General features: G+C 39.0%; 1 protein-coding gene across 1 annotated transcript in view; it reads left to right on the top strand.

The window, feature by feature from the left end:
• EGF (epidermal growth factor) overlaps positions 1–15,834 on the top strand; it is a 174,550-nt gene that overhangs the window by 85,616 nt on the left and 73,100 nt on the right. Inside the window, 3 exon segments of the mRNA XM_007940782.1 lie at positions 378–601; positions 13,933–14,100; positions 14,911–15,060. Of these exon segments, the coding sequence (XP_007938973.1) occupies positions 378–601; positions 13,933–14,100; positions 14,911–15,060 (542 nt within the window).

Here is a 15,834-nt window from a genome sequence, read left to right as displayed (position 1 = left end):
TTACTTATGTCTAACAGAGGGACAGATTAGCAAGCTTTCATTGCATTTTGCAGCTTGAAATGCATATTTAAGACTATGCCATGGAATACACATTTGATTAGTAATACACTACAACTTTCTAAATAAATGATTCTTTTTTTTAAATTTCATTAACTGAGATTTAGTTCAGTATTTGTTGTTCAAGATGTTCTACATAGAAAAGATTATCATTTTGCTTTAAAAAATTGTCTGTCATGCAATGCTATACTTTCCTTATCTCTACTCCTTAGTGAAACACATCAGTTTACCCTGAAATAATTTACGTCAATGCTTTCATTGATGAAACAATGGAAATTTTGTATGCAGATTTTATTTGTTGTGTGCTTTCTTGATTAAAGGAGATTATTCTGGACTGATGTGGGGATTAATCCACGAATTGAAAGTTCTTCCCTTCAAGGCACTTACCGACAGGTTATAGCAGGTTCTGATCTGGTCTGGCCCAGTGGAATAACGATTGACTATGTAACTGACAAGTTGTATTGGTGTGATGCCAAGCAATCAGTGATTGAAATGGCCAATCTGGATGGTTCAAAACGCCAAAGACTTGCCCAGAACGATGTAGGTGAGCTTTGGGATGAGTAATTTCTTCATCTGGACTGAGTGTTGATGAGTGTTAAATACAAAATGTGTTTACACACACACACTTACGCACACACTTCAGTAAGAAAGAACTAGAGACAGACAGAGTTCTTCAAGGAATTTTGAGCTATAAGGATATTTTAACACTAGAATATTATATAAAAATAGTAATACATAATAGTTTCTTTTTCCAAAATTTCTGCAAATCAGAATGAATAGATTAATTTTCTAAACTTCTTTAGAAGATAAGCACTTGGTTGAACTGTTATCATTTTTTATATTTCAGAAAATGTTATTTCCACATTTTTATGATAATAGTGAATATTGATCACTCACCATGTGCAAATATTAATAAATAAATCAACTTTTCTCCCCTCCTATATTTTCAATTTTCACATGGAGTGGTATCCATTTTTATAAATATTTTTTAAGCATTAAATCTATGCTAGCTGTTAGAAGAAAAGTACAAATGACTGAGATTATATATCATGGGAGAGTCATTTTGACTCAGAGAATCTGCAAAGACAGAAATTGAACTGGTGCATGTGGTCACTAAACTGAAAAAACCAAACCCATTGCCATCAAGTCAATTTCGACTCATAGCAACCCTATAGAGTAGAATTGTCCCATAGGATTTCCAAGGCTGTACATTTTTCCAGAAGCATACTGTTATATCGTTTTCTCACAGAGTGGCTGGTCAAACCATCAAACTTTTTGGTTAGCAGTTGAGTGCTCTAACTACTGGGCTATCAGAGCTCTGATGTGGTGACTAGATGGAGGTAAAAGGTTATAATTTGAAATAAGGCTGAAAAAATTGGTCTTTGTTAGTGCTGCCAGGATAAGTTGACTGGACTTAATTCTGAAAGTGCTAGGGAGCCTGGGTATGTTCTTGAACAGGGGTATATGATAAGATTGGTATCTCTAGATGACCATCTAGGTAACAATGTAAGGATTGGATTGGAATTTGGAGAGAAGGAAATCGGTTAGGAGGCTACAGTGGTTGTCCAATAATTGTTATTGAGGGCCTAAGCTAGAACATTGCCATTTAAAAGTAGACTAGTGGATCAGGGAGCTCTGGTGGTGTAGTGCCTAAGGCATTTGACTGCTAACCAGAGGTTGGTAGTTCAAATCCACCAGCCACTCTGAGGAATGAAGACATGAATTGTTAAAAATAATAAGTCACCTTTTGGTTGATAATGCAGTAAGTTCCTCTTGGTTATGAATGTCCAAGTTACAGACAATTTGTACCTGCCCTTTAAACCAAACCAACCAAACTCACGGCCTTCAAGTCTGTTCTGACTCATATAGACCCCCACAGGCTTTCTAAGGCTGTACATCTATGGAAGCAGATTGCCTCATCTTTCTCCCACCGAGTAGCTGGTGGATTTGAACCACTGACCTTTTGTTAGCAATCAAATGCCTTAAGCACTACACCACTAGAGAGCTCCTTAATGTTATGAAATTTTCCCTCACTTTGAAACAATTGAACAAACCTGTAAAGAAAAAAAAAGTTTATAAGGACTAATAAATTAATTATCCAAATAAATGTAATATTATAACTATGCTATAAGAGGAATTTTGACATGTTATGACTATGGACCAGTCCTTGGAGAAGGACATCATGCTTAGTAAAGTATAGGGTCATCAAAAAAGAGGAGGACCCTCAACAAGATGGATTGACACAGTGGCTGCAACAATGGGCTCAAACATAGCAAGCATTGTGAGGATGCACAGTACAGCACCGGGCAGTGTTTTGTTCTGTTGTACATAGGGTGGCTATCAGAACTGACTCAGCACGTCACAACACCACAGTGTAAAGCTACTACACTCTAAACCAAAAAGCCTAGTGGATAGTTAGTGTATAATTTATATTGCTTTTCTAATGTATGAGTAATGCAACTTCCTATTGAAGGCTATTGTCATAACTTATATTAAATATCTAAATAACTATTCCTGTCATTACAGTGCCATCTACTGGTACATAAATGGTGGCTTCTCACAGCAAGTTCAGGATTTTTAGTGTAATGATGTTGTTGTTGTTGTTGTTTGCCGTTGAGTTGGACCTGACTCATAGCGACCCCTCCTTGGGTTTTTGAAGCAGTATCAGCATAGTGCTTAAGACACTTGACTGCTAACCAGAAGGCTGGTGATTCAAACCCACCAGCCACTCCTTGGAAGGAAGGTTGGGCATTTCTACTTCCTTAGTGATACTGCCTTGGAAACCCAAGAAGGGGTCGCTATGAGTCGGGGCCGACTCGACAGCTAATAACAACATAACAACATCATTATGGAAGTAGATTGCCCCATCTTCCTTCTGAGGAGTGGATTTGAACCGCTGGCCTTCTGGTTAGCAGTCAAGTGCCGTAGCCACTATGCTACCAGAGCTCCCAGTGTAATGATAGACACTCATTTTTAATTAAAATATATGATTAATTATGGCTCTTCTATAAACAAAAAATATAGAAGATTATGTCTAGTTTGGATTTGTTTGCTGAAAAACTCTTGCTGTATAAAAAATTCCTCTGTTGCATTTATGGCTTTAATTTGTGACAAAGCCTATTCGAAGAATCTTAGTGACCCTGATTGATAATGATGGGAAGAGACTCAACAGCAACAACAAACAAACAAACCTGTTGCCATCAAGTCAATTCTGGTTGCCCAAGTGTTATACAGGGGAACTGCTCCGTAGAGTTTTCTTGGCTGTAAACTTTATTGAAGCACTCTGCCAGGCCTGCCTTCTGTGGCACTGCTGGATATGTTCAAACTACCAACCTTTATGTTATTAGATGATTGTAAACAGCTTGTGACACCCAAAGACCTAAAACTAGTGGCTGTCAAGCTGATTTTGCCTCATGGCAACCCCATGTGTTTCAGAGTAGAACCCTACTCCATAGGGTTTTCAATGGCTGTCACCTTTTGACACCCAGGCTTTTCTTTCAAGGCACTCTAGGTGAATTCAAACTGTCAACCTCTTGCTTAGTAGCCAATAAACTGAGTTGTTGTTATTTATTTATTAATTTAAATGCAATCAGACCCATTATAACTCTCAACTATATATGTAGTTGTTTATCTTGCATTCAACTGTAGACATGAATAAGCAGCCCTGATGGTACAATGATTAAGTGCTCAGCTGCTAACCAAAGGTTGGTGGTTCGAACCCACTAGCACTCTACAGGAGAAAGATGTGGTAGTCTGTTTCTATAAAGATTTATAGCCTTAGAAACTCTATGGGGGCAGTTCTACTCTGTTCTATAGGGTCCCTATGAGTCAGAATGTGGGTGGTGGTGGTGATACATATGAATGTATCCTCTTCGAAATCTCTCTCTCTCTCTTTTTTTTTAAAGAGTTTTCATATATAGCCATTACCTATGATAGAAGATTAGTTTGTAGTACCTAGAAACTTCTAGAAACTTTCCCTACACTGTAGTGTCAGTGGGAACAAGAAAGTGGAAAATGCTTGCTAGGGAACCCTCAGTTTCTGAGGGGAGAGTGTGGAGTAGCATTTACCATTTAGGAATAAGAAGAACATATGACTATAGAATAATAATCTTAACAATGCCTTTATCCTTTTAAAGAGTACTTAGATCCTTTGTTAAGGAACTTGGGTAGTGTAGTGGTTAAGGCATTCGGCCGGTACCCAAAACGTTGACAGTTCAAACCCACCAGCCACTCCATAGGAAAAAGATGAGGCAGTCTGCTTCTGATAGGTTTATAGCCTTGGAAACTTTCCGGGCAGTTCTACTCTGTCCTATGAGTCAAAATTGACTTGATGGCAGTGGGTTTGGTTTTTCATTGGTATATCCATTGTTAGATTTGATTCATTAGTTTACTTTAACCAGTATTTATTGAGTGGCTGGTTTATGCCAAGCCCCATACTGGAGACAGATTCATTCAGGTATTCATTCAATAAATATTTATTGAGCACCTACTGTAGGCCAGGGACTATTCAAGTTTCTGGGGCCAGTAAAACTGGAGAAAAAAAAATCTCTGCTTTTATGATGCTTACCTTTTAGAGGGGATAAGACACAGTCTATGCTTTCAAGGACATTAGGAAATTATAAAGAAAAGCAAAGTAGTAAATACATCCTGGATCCTATGGCACATGAGCAGAGTAGCAGTATCACTAAGAGGTAGTCAGGTGAATGCAGTGGGGGTTTGGGAGGTAGGCACATGGAACAGCTGAGTGAAAGTGAGGAGGCATGAAGTAGCATGGGGTGTTTGAATGTGAAATACAAGTAGTTTGGTGGTGCTAGAGTTTAAAGTGGGAGCTCTGGTAGCATAGTGCCTAAGGCACTTAACTGCTAACCAGAAGGCTGACGGTTCAAACCCACCAGCCACTCATCGGTAAGAAGGTTGGGCAATCTACTTCTGTAGTGATATTACCTTGGAAACCCAAGGAGGGGTTACTATGAGTGGGGTCCGACTCTACGGCACATAACAACAACAACAATAGAGTTTAAAGTAGAAAGTACGGTGGGGTATGATGTGAATATATAGGGCTTGAAAGATTTCAAATTATACAAATTCCTGTGTTTAATCTCAGGAACTTGTACTCTGTAGGTGGTGAGGAACCAATAAAGAGTGTGAGGAAAGAGAAGGGGATTGGCAGTGTTTAGTTTTCAGTAAGAGAGTTTGGTCAGCAGTGGCAAGAGAGGGGAGGGGAATAAGAGAGCAAAGAGAGGAGCCTGGAGATAAGCAGAATAGTTAGGAGGCTGTTGGCACTGTCCAGGTAGAGATGTTGAGGTTTTTCACCAAGGCAATGGCATAGAAATGCAAATGAACAGGTGATTTGAAAATATAGGTGGTAAAATTTTAGTGCCCAGGATGAATAGAGTGAAGGAAATGGAGGAATCAAAAAAAGAAAAAAGAAAAACCAAGAGGTTTTTTTTTTTTTTTTCTTTTGAGTGAGTGAGAACAGTGATTCTATTATACGGCACAGGAAATATGTAAGGAAGAGCAGGGTTTGGAGGTAAGATGATAAATCAAGGTTTTGATGGGTTATGTTTATGGCGGCCATGAAGAATACATTTACATAGGAACTCTAAGGAGCTGTTAGGGCTGGAGATAGAGATTTGGAAGTTATTCGCCATGTAAATGTTTGTTAAAATCATGAGCATGCCCATGAAGGTGAAACGTATGGGGTTAGATAAAGAGTGAGTTGAGTTTCATTGAAGGACACTGGTCAGTACTGACAGAGGTAGCACTGTTGGATAATTATTTAAAATCATCCATCTTCCCTGGCAATAGATAATTTTAAGTCACTTTGGCTAGAGAAGTTTCAATGGTGTGGGAGGTGGGATGACTGAGTTGGGAAGGTAGGAAGGAGATCACTTAGGGGTCTATTGGCGCCATGAAAATGAAGACAGCAGATAATAAGTGATTCTTTAACAAAACAAAACAAAACAAAACACTTTCCTAAAAAGGGAAGGAAAAAGATAAAAAGAAGCTAGAGGATCCAAACCACCACTCATTTGTCAGTTTGTCATACTGTGGTGACTTGCATGCTGCTGTGATACTGGAAGCTATGCTGCTGGTATTTCAAATACTAGCAGCATCATACATGGTGGGCAGGTTTCAGTGGAGCTTACAGACTAAGACAGACAAGGAAGAAGGATTTGGTAATCTACTTCTAAAAAACTTGGCCAGTGAAAGCCTTATAAATAATAGTGGAACCTTGTCTGATATAGCATCAGAAGATATGCCCATGATGTTGGAAGACACTCAAAATACGACTGAGGAAGAATGGCTTCCTCAAAGTAAAGCTGACCTTAATGATTTAGGTAGAGTAAAGCTTTCAGGACCTTCATTTGCTGATGTGGCATGACTCAAAATGAGAACAGCTGCAAACATCCATTAATAATTGGAATGTGGAATGTGTAAGTATGAATCTAGGAAAACTAGAAGTCATCAAAAATGAAATGGAATGCATAAAGATCAATACCCTAGGCATTAGTGAGCTGAAGTAGATTGGTATTGGCCATTTTGAAACAGACAATCATATGGTTTACTACACCAGGAATGACAAATTAAAGAAGACTGGTGGTGTACTAATTGTCAAAAAGAGCATTTCAAGATTTATCCTGAAGAACAAGGCTGTCAGTGATAGGATAATATCTATATGCCTACAAAGAAGACCAGTTAATTATTCAAATTTACACACCAACCACTAATGTCAAATATGAAGACATTGAAGATTTTGACCAGCTTCTGTAGTCTGAAATTGATCAAACATGCAATCAAGATGCATTCATAATTACTGGTGGTTGGAATGCAAAAGTCAGAAACAAAGAAAAAAGATCAGTAGTTGGGAAGTAAGGCCTCAGTAATAGAAATGACAGTGGTGATTGCATAATAGAATTTTGCAAGACAAACTACTTATTCATTACAAACACAATTTTTTCCAACAACATAAACAGCAATTATACACATGGATCTTGCTGGTTGGAATACACAGGAATCAAATCTACTACATCTATGCAAAGAGATGAGGGAGAAACTAAATATCATCAATCAGAACAAGGCAAGGAGTCAACTGTGGAACAGATCATCAGTTTCTCATGTAGAAGTTCAAGTTGAAGCTGAAGAAAATTAAAATAAGTCCACAACACCCAAAGTATGACCTTCAGTATATCTCACCTGAATTTAAAGACCATCTCAAGAATAGATTTGGTGCATTGAACACCAATGACCAAAGATGTGATGAGTTGTGGGATGACATTAAGGATATAATATATGAAAAAAAGAAAAAGTTGTTTAAAAAAGACAGGAAAGAAAGAGTGAAATGGATGTCAGAAGCTGTTCTGAAACTTGCTCTTGAACATAGCATAAACAACAACAACAACAACAACAAACCCACTGCCATTGAGTCAATTTTGACTCATAGTGACCTTATGCACAGAGAAGTACCCCCATGGGCTTTTCAAGGCTGTAAATTTTTACAGAAGCAGCCTGGCTCATCTTTCTCTGACTTTTTGGTTAGTAGCCCAATGCTTTAACCACAGCATCACCAGAGCTCCTTGAATGTAGAGTAGCTAAAGCAAAGGGAGAAAATGATGAAGTAAAAGAGCTCAACAGAAGATTTCAAAGGGTGGCTTGAGAAGACAAAGTAAAGTATTATAATGAAATGTGCAAAGAACTGGAGTTAGAAAACCAAAAGATAAGAATACACTCCACATTTTGCAAGCTGAAAGAAGTGAAAAAAAAAAAAAAAATCAAGCCTCAAGTTGCAATATTGAAGGATTCTATGGGCAAATGTTGTTGGTGTTATGTGCTGTTGAGTCAGACCTGACTCATAGAGACCCCTTCTGAGGTGGTATCACTACAGAAGTAGATTGTACAAACTTCCTTCTGAGGAGTGGCTGGTGGGTAAAAATATGTGTGTATATATGGGTATGTGTGTGTGTGTGTGTCTTAGCTATCTATGATGTAGCTTCTTCTTAAATGCGACTATAATGTTAGTAGGCGCTCTGGTGGCGTTTTCTTTGGAGGGCCGGAACAGGTAGAGAAGGCCAGGAAGTGGGAGTGGATTCGTTTGGAACAGCTAAGGGAGACAAACTCATCTGTCAGTTTGTCATCCTGTGGTGGCTTGTGTGTTGCTGTGAGACTGGAGGCTATGCCACCGGTGTTTCAAGTGCCAACATGGTTGGCCATGGTGGCCAGGCTTCAGCAGAGCTTCCAGACTAAGATGGGCTTAGAAGAAGGAAGAGGCCATCCACTTCTCAAAGAATTGGCCAGTGAAAACTTTATGAATAGCTGTGAAACACTGTCTGATATATTACTGAAAAATTATATGAATAGCCCTGAAACATTGTCTGATAATAGTGCCAGAAGATGAACCCCTCAGGTCAGGAGGCACTCAAAATATGACTAGGAAAGAGCTGCCTCTTCAGAACAGAGCCAATCTTAATGACATGAATAGAGTAGAGTTTTCAGGACCTCCTTTTGCTGATGTGGCATGACTAAAGATGAGAAGAAACAGCTGCAAACAACCACTAATAATCAGAAAATGGAATGTACAAAGTATAAATCTAGGAAAATTGGAAGTTGTCAAAAATGAAATGGGACGCATAAAGATTGATATCCTAGGCATTAGTGAGCTGAAATGGAAATGAAATGGGACGCATAAAGATTGATATCCTAGGCATTAGTGAGCTGAAATGGACCGGTTTTGGCCATTTTGAGTCAGACAACCATATGATCTACTATGCCAGGAATGACAAATTGAAGAGGAATGGCATGACATTCATCATCACAAAAAGTGTTCCAAGATCTATCCTGAAGTACAATGTTGTCAGTGACAGGATAATATCTATACACCTATGAGGAAGACCAGTTAATGTTATTATTCAAATTTATGCCCCAACCACCAAACCCAGTGATGAGAAAATTGAAAATTTTTACCAATTTCTGCAATCTGAAATTGACTGAACATCCAGTCAAGATGTGTTAATTATCACTGGTGATAGAAATGCAAAAGTTAGAAACAAAGAAGAATCATGGGTAGTTGGGAAATATGGTCTTGGTGATAGAAATGATGCTGGAGATTGCATAATAGAATTTTGTAAGACCAATGACTTATTCATTGCAAATACCTTTTTTCAACAACACAAACAGTGACTATACACGTAGACTTCACCAGATGGAGTACACAGGAATCTGATTGCCTACATCTGTGGCAAGAGGTGATGGAGAAGCTCAATATCTTCAGCCAAAACAAAGCCATGAGCTGACTGGAAGAGATCATCAACTGCTTATATGCAAGTTCAACTGGAAGCTGAAGACAATTAAAGAAGTCCACAAGAGCCAAAATAGGAACTTGATTATATCCCTCCTGAATTTAGAGACCATCTAAGGAATAGATTTGATGCATTGAACACCAGTGATCAAAAATCAGAATTGTGGGATGACATCAAGAGTATCATCCATGAAGCAAAAGGTCATTAAAAAGACAAGAAAGGAAGAAAAGACCAAAATAGATGTCAGAAGAGGCTCTGAAACTTGCCCTTAAATGGAGAGTAGCTAAAGCAAATGGAAGAATTGACAGGCTAAAAGAGCTGAACAGAAGATTTCATAGAGCAGCTCAAGAAGACAAAGTCAATTATTATAATGAAATGTGCAAGGAGTTGGAGTTAGGAAACCAAAACCAAAAACCAAAAGTTAGAAGAACATGCTCGCATTTCTCAAGCTGAAAGAACTGAGGCAAAAATTTAAGCCTGAAATTGCAATATTGAAAGACTCCATGTGCAATATGTTGAATGATGCAGGAAACATCAAAAGAAGATGGATGGAATAAACAGAGTCACTATAGTAAAAAGAATTGGTTGATGATCATCCATTTCAGGAGGTGGCACATAATCAAGAACCAAAAGTACTGAAGGAAGAAGTCAAAGCTACACTAAAGGAATTGGTGAAAAACAAGGTGCCAGGAATTGACAGAATACCCATTGAGATATTTCAACAAATGGATGCTGTGCTGGAGGCACTCGGCTATGCCAAGAGATTTGGAAGGGAGCTACCTGGCCAACTGACTGGAAGAGATCCATATTTGTACCCATTCCAAAGAAAGGTGATCCCACAGAATGTGGAAATTATTGAACTATCATTAATATCACACACAAGTAAAATCTTACTGAGGATAATTAAAAAACGATTGCAGCAGTATATTGACAGGAAACTTCCAGAAATGCAAGCTGGATTCAGAAGGAGACATGGAGTGAGAGATATCATAGCTGATGTCAGATGGATATTGGCTTAAAGCAAAGAATACCAGAAAGTTGTTTACTTGTGTTTTATTGACTGCACAAAGGCCTTAGATTGTGTGGATCATCACAAATTATGGATAACATTGAGAAGAATGGGAATTCCAGAACACTTAATTGTACTCATGAGGAACTTGTACATAGACCAGGAGGCTGTAGTTCGAACAGAACAAGGGGATACTGCACATTTTAAAATCAAGAAGGGAGTGCATCGGGGTTGTATACTTTCACCATACTTATTCAATCTGCATGCTGAGAAAATAATTTGAGAAGCTGGACTATATGAAGAAGAATGTGGCATCAGGACTGGAGGAAGAATCATTAACAACATGCAATATAAAGACGACACAACTTTGCTTGCTGGAAGTGAGGATAACTTGGAGCATTTACTGATAAAGATTAAAGACTACAATCTACAGTATGGATTACACCTCAATATAAAGAAAACAAAAATCCTTACAACTGGACCAATAAGCAGCATCACGATAGATAGAGAAAAGATTGAATTTGTCAAAGACTTCATGTTACTTTGTTCTACAATCAACATCAATGGAAGCAGCAGTTGAGACATCAAAAGACATATTGCATTGGGAAAATCTGTTGCAAAAGACCTCTTTCAAGCACTGAAAAGCAAAGATGTCTCCTTGGAGACTAAGATGCACCTAACCCAAGCCATGGTATTTTCAGTCGCTTCATATGCATGCGAGAGCTGAACAATGAATAAGGAAGACTGAAGAAGAGTTGATGCTTTTGAGTTGTGGTGCTGGCGAAGAATGCTGAAAGTACCACAGACGGCTAAAAGATTTAACAAATCTGTGTGGGAGGAAGTGCAGCTGGAATGCTCCTTGGAAGAAAGAATGGCCAGACTTCATCTTACCTATTTTGGCCATGTTGTCAGAAGTGACCATTCTCTGGAGAAGAATGTCATGCTTGGTAAAGTGGAAGGTTAATGAAAGAGAAAAGGCCCTCAACAAGGTGGATTGACACAGTGACTGCAGCAATGGGTTCAGGTATAGTAGAGATCATGAGGCTGGCACAGAACTGGGCAGTGTTTCATTCTGTTGTACATAAGGTAACCATGAGTCAGAGATGACTCAATGGCACATAACAACACCAACAACAATGGGCAAAATAATGATACAGAAAGCATCAAAAGAAGATGGAAGGAATGTATAGTCACTGTGTCAAACAATTGGTTGATGCTCAACCATCTCAGGAGGTAGCATATGTGATCAAGAACTCAATGGCATTGGAGGAAAAAGTCCAGGCTACACTGAAAGCATTGGTGACAATCAAACCTCCAGGAACTGATGAAATACCAACTGCGATGTTTCAACAAATGAATGTAACAATAGAAGCGCTCACTTGTCTATGCCAAGAAATTTGCAGGACAGCTAACTGGCCAACTGACTGGAAGAGATCCATATTTGTGTCCATTCCAAAGGAAGGTGATCCAACAGAATGCAGAAATTATGGAACAACATCATTAATATCATATATGTGATGAAAGTAATTTTTAAGAAATGGTTGTAGCAGTACATTGACAGGGAACTGCCAGATTCAGAAAAAGTAGTGGTATGAGAGATATCATTGCTGATGCCAGATAGATCTTGGCTGAAAGCCAAGAATACCACAAAGATATCTACCTGTTTTTTATGGACTATGCAAAAGCATTTTACTGTGTGGATCATAACAAATTATAGGTAACATTTCAAAGAATGGGAATTCCAGAACACTTAATTATGTACATGTGGAACCTGTACATTGACCAAGAGGCAGTTTTTCCAACAGAACAAGGGGGTACTGCATAGTTTAAAATCAGGAAAGGGGTGCATTAGGGTTGGATCTTCTCACCAGGCTTATTCAATCTGTAAGCTAAGCAAAAATCTGAGAAGCTGTGTTATATGAAGAAGATTGTAGCATCAGATTGAAGGAATACTCATGTATAACTTGTGATATGCAGATGAGAAGATGATATGCTTGCTGAAAGCAAAGATTACTTGAAGCACTTACTGATGAAGAGGAAAGACTACAGCTTTCAGTGTGGATTGCACCTTGACAAAAAGAGAATAAAAACCTCACAACTGAACCAATAAACATCATGATAAATGGAGAAAAGATGGAAGTTCTCAAGGATTTCATTTTACTTGGTCCACAGTCAATGCCCATGGAAGCAGCAATCAAGAAATCAAGTGATGTATTATTGCCTTAGGCAAATATGCTACAAAAGACCTCTTTAAAATGTTAAAAAGCAAAGATGTCACTTTGAGTACTGAGGTGTGCCTGAGCCAAACTGTAGTATTTTCAATCACTTCTTATGCATGCCTGCCAGCCACTCCTCGGAAGGAAGGTTGGACAATATACTTCTGTAGTGATACTGCCTTGAAAACCCAAGGAGGGTCACTATGAGTAGGATCTGATTCAAGGGCAAATAACAACAACAACTTATACATACAAAACCTGTACAATGAATGAGGAGCACTGAAGATCTGAAGTCTTTCAGTTATGGCATTGCCAAAGAATATTGAATGTACATGGGCTGCTAGAAGAAATCTATCTTGGAAGAAGTACAGCCAGAATGGTCCTTAGAAGCAAGGATGGTGAGAATTAGCATTATATACTTTGGACATGTTATCAGGAAGAAAAAGTCCCTGGAGAAGGATAGCATGCTTGGTAAAGTAGAGGGTTACAGAAAAAGAGGAAGCCCCTCAATGAGATGGGTTGATACAGTGGCTGCAACAATGGGCTCAAACATAGGAAAATTATGATGGTGCAGGACTGGGCAGTGTTTCGTTCTATTGTACAGAGGGTCACTATCAGTCAAAATTGACTATGGGACCTAACAAGAACAAGAGGAGCAATAAAATTACAATTGAAGCGCTCAGAAGATATTGATAAGGTGAGGGAAGGGAGCTAGTAGGATGAAATGAATGAAGATATAAAACAAAGGCAGTAATTGATGGAATAAGACCCTAGAGAAGACAAAAAAGAGGTAACAAGAGCACAGGTCAGAAGCTAATATAAGAGGAGAGAGGGGAAAGGAGATGAGATATCCAATGCAGACAGATGAGTCTATGGAGATGGGAATTGTCAGAACTCTTATTCAATTAACCTCAAATTTTAAAAAATCCTTACATCAACATGTGAGCTTGATCTATTAGTTATCAATGCCATTTTAAAGACAAGGAACCTAAGACAAAGAGGGGTAAAATAACTTTCTCAAGTTTATTCTATAGATAGCGACAGAACCACTGAAGACAGAAATATTCCAGCTTTGATTCTTGGTGCTGTTAATCAGCCTTCATTCTCTCAAATTCAGGATGATAATGGATTTTCTAGGACCTGTACCTAAGGCTTCAATTCTAAGATGAGAGTCCTTCATCACGTGGGTTCTCCTGGATGCAGGTGTAGGTCAGTGGCTCACACTTTGTTTTGTAGTCTCATCAAAGAATTAACTCAGTGTGGGAATTGTGTGTGGGTGTGTTTCAAGTCTGACCCCTTTGTAAACGTGAGTGGGAAAAACACGGTTTGCTTAATGGACTTGAATTGCTTCCAGGTCATCCATTTTCGGTAGCTGTGTTTGAGGATTATCTGTGGTTCTCTGATTGGGCTACACCATCAGTAGTAAGAGTGAACAAAAGGACTGGCGAAAACAGGAGGCGTCTCCGAGGCAGCATGCTGAAGCCCTCATCACTGGTTGTGGTTCATCCATTGGCAAAACCAGGTACACTAGAGATGTTACAGTCTTTCTTTGGCTGGTACCTGTGACTATTTTCATTGTTTGATGATGGGGGAGGAGGTATGCACACACGCACGCACTGTCCTCGAGTTGTAGCCGACTCATAGCGACCCCTCCTTGGGTTTCCGAGGCAGTATCACTATGAAAGTAGATTGCCCAGCCTTAAGAAGTGGCTGGTGGGTTTGAACCGCCAGCCTTCTGGTTAATAGTCAAATGCCTTAGGCACTATGCTACCAGAGCTCCCAGGAGGAGGTAGAGTTTCCAGTTTTCACTAGTCTGGGGAGATGCTGTTAAACTATCATCGGGTAGAGATTATACAGTATAACTCCTTAGTGAATTTTGGTATTATTGCTCCTGTGTCATCTTCTCATCACTATAGTTCCTAAACAGCTTACTTACCTGTTTAGGTCTGCAAAGACCACTGGGTTAAAGGCAGCAAGAAGGGGAGTTTAGACACCTTCCACCTACACTAGGGCCTTTCTCCACTCACTAAGAGTGGCAATGAGTGAGTGTCAGTCAGGAGCAAGCAAATGGAAAAGGCATCTGAATCTAACAGCAGCTCTTCTGGCTGAATTGCCTTTTGTCAGTTATACTCAATAAATAGTCAGAACGTAATAACTTTCTGAGCTTATCTTAGTGACTTCTTACAGGAACTCTTTTGAAATAGCTCTTGTTACAAGATTCATTTAGACCTACTGAGTTTCTCTCCCCAGAAGCAGTTTGACTGTGATTTGTAGTAATGGTATCCTTTTCATCTCCAAGCACATCTGTGAATTTGCTTTTTCCCCCCACTAGGAGCAGATCCCTGCTTACATCAAAATGGTGGTTGTGAACATATTTGCAAAGAAAGGTTTGGAATTGCTTGGTGCTCATGTCATAAAGGTTTTATGAAAGCGCCAGATGGGAAAACATGTCTGATTCTGAATGGTCTTCAGATATCAGCAGGTAATGTGATATATTTATGTAACTAAATGATCTTACCTTGGCTCAGGAACAGAGTTCTCTACCATCCCTATACTTTTGCTGATTTTTAGTATTTTATGTTATTAAAAGCTCCCCCACTTTTAGGGATACTAAGCGTTTTTTTTTTTTTTTTTAACCCTGATACATTTTGGGATTCTTTATTGCAGATTTAAGTCAATTGACTTCCTTTAATTGTAAAATTAATGAAGAAAAAATAATATTCAAAGTCTTAAACTCCATTCTCCCCACCCCTAAGAGTAATTACAATGGAACAGTCCTGGCTTGGAAATAAATGCCAGCATCTTACCACTAGGAGCTCTTGTGGGGTAGTGGTTAAGGCTTTTGGCTGCAAATCAATGGGTCTCTGGTTCAAAACTATCTAGCCCCTCTGCAGAAGAAATATGAGACAGTCTGATTCTGTAAAAGAGTTGCTGTGAGTAGGAATCAACTTGATTGCAGGGGATTTTGATTTTGATCTTGCCACCTCACAAAAATATTTAGAGATATTTTGTCTCTAAAGGTAGTAATACACAATCCTGAGATCGTGAGTGGTGCACATGGCTTGGCTGCTAATAGGTTGGAGGTTGTAGTGCTCCCAGAGGTGCCTTAGAAGAAAGGCCTGGAAAATTAGGATCAGGGAGGTTCCGGCAAGATGGCGGACTAGGCAGAAGGACTGCACAGACCCTCTTCAACAAAGAAAAGGGAAACCAATTAACACAGACACAGAAGATAATCTTGGACCCCTGAGCCTTGAAG

This window comes from Orycteropus afer, unplaced genomic scaffold (assembly GCF_000298275.1).
Source record: "Orycteropus afer afer isolate SDZICR_OR568_19922 unplaced genomic scaffold, OryAfe1.0 scaffold00071, whole genome shotgun sequence".
NCBI lineage: Eukaryota > Metazoa > Chordata > Mammalia > Tubulidentata > Orycteropodidae > Orycteropus > Orycteropus afer.
The sequence above is the reverse complement of the archived record's forward strand: the minus strand, read 5'-3'. Positions and strand labels throughout refer to the sequence as shown.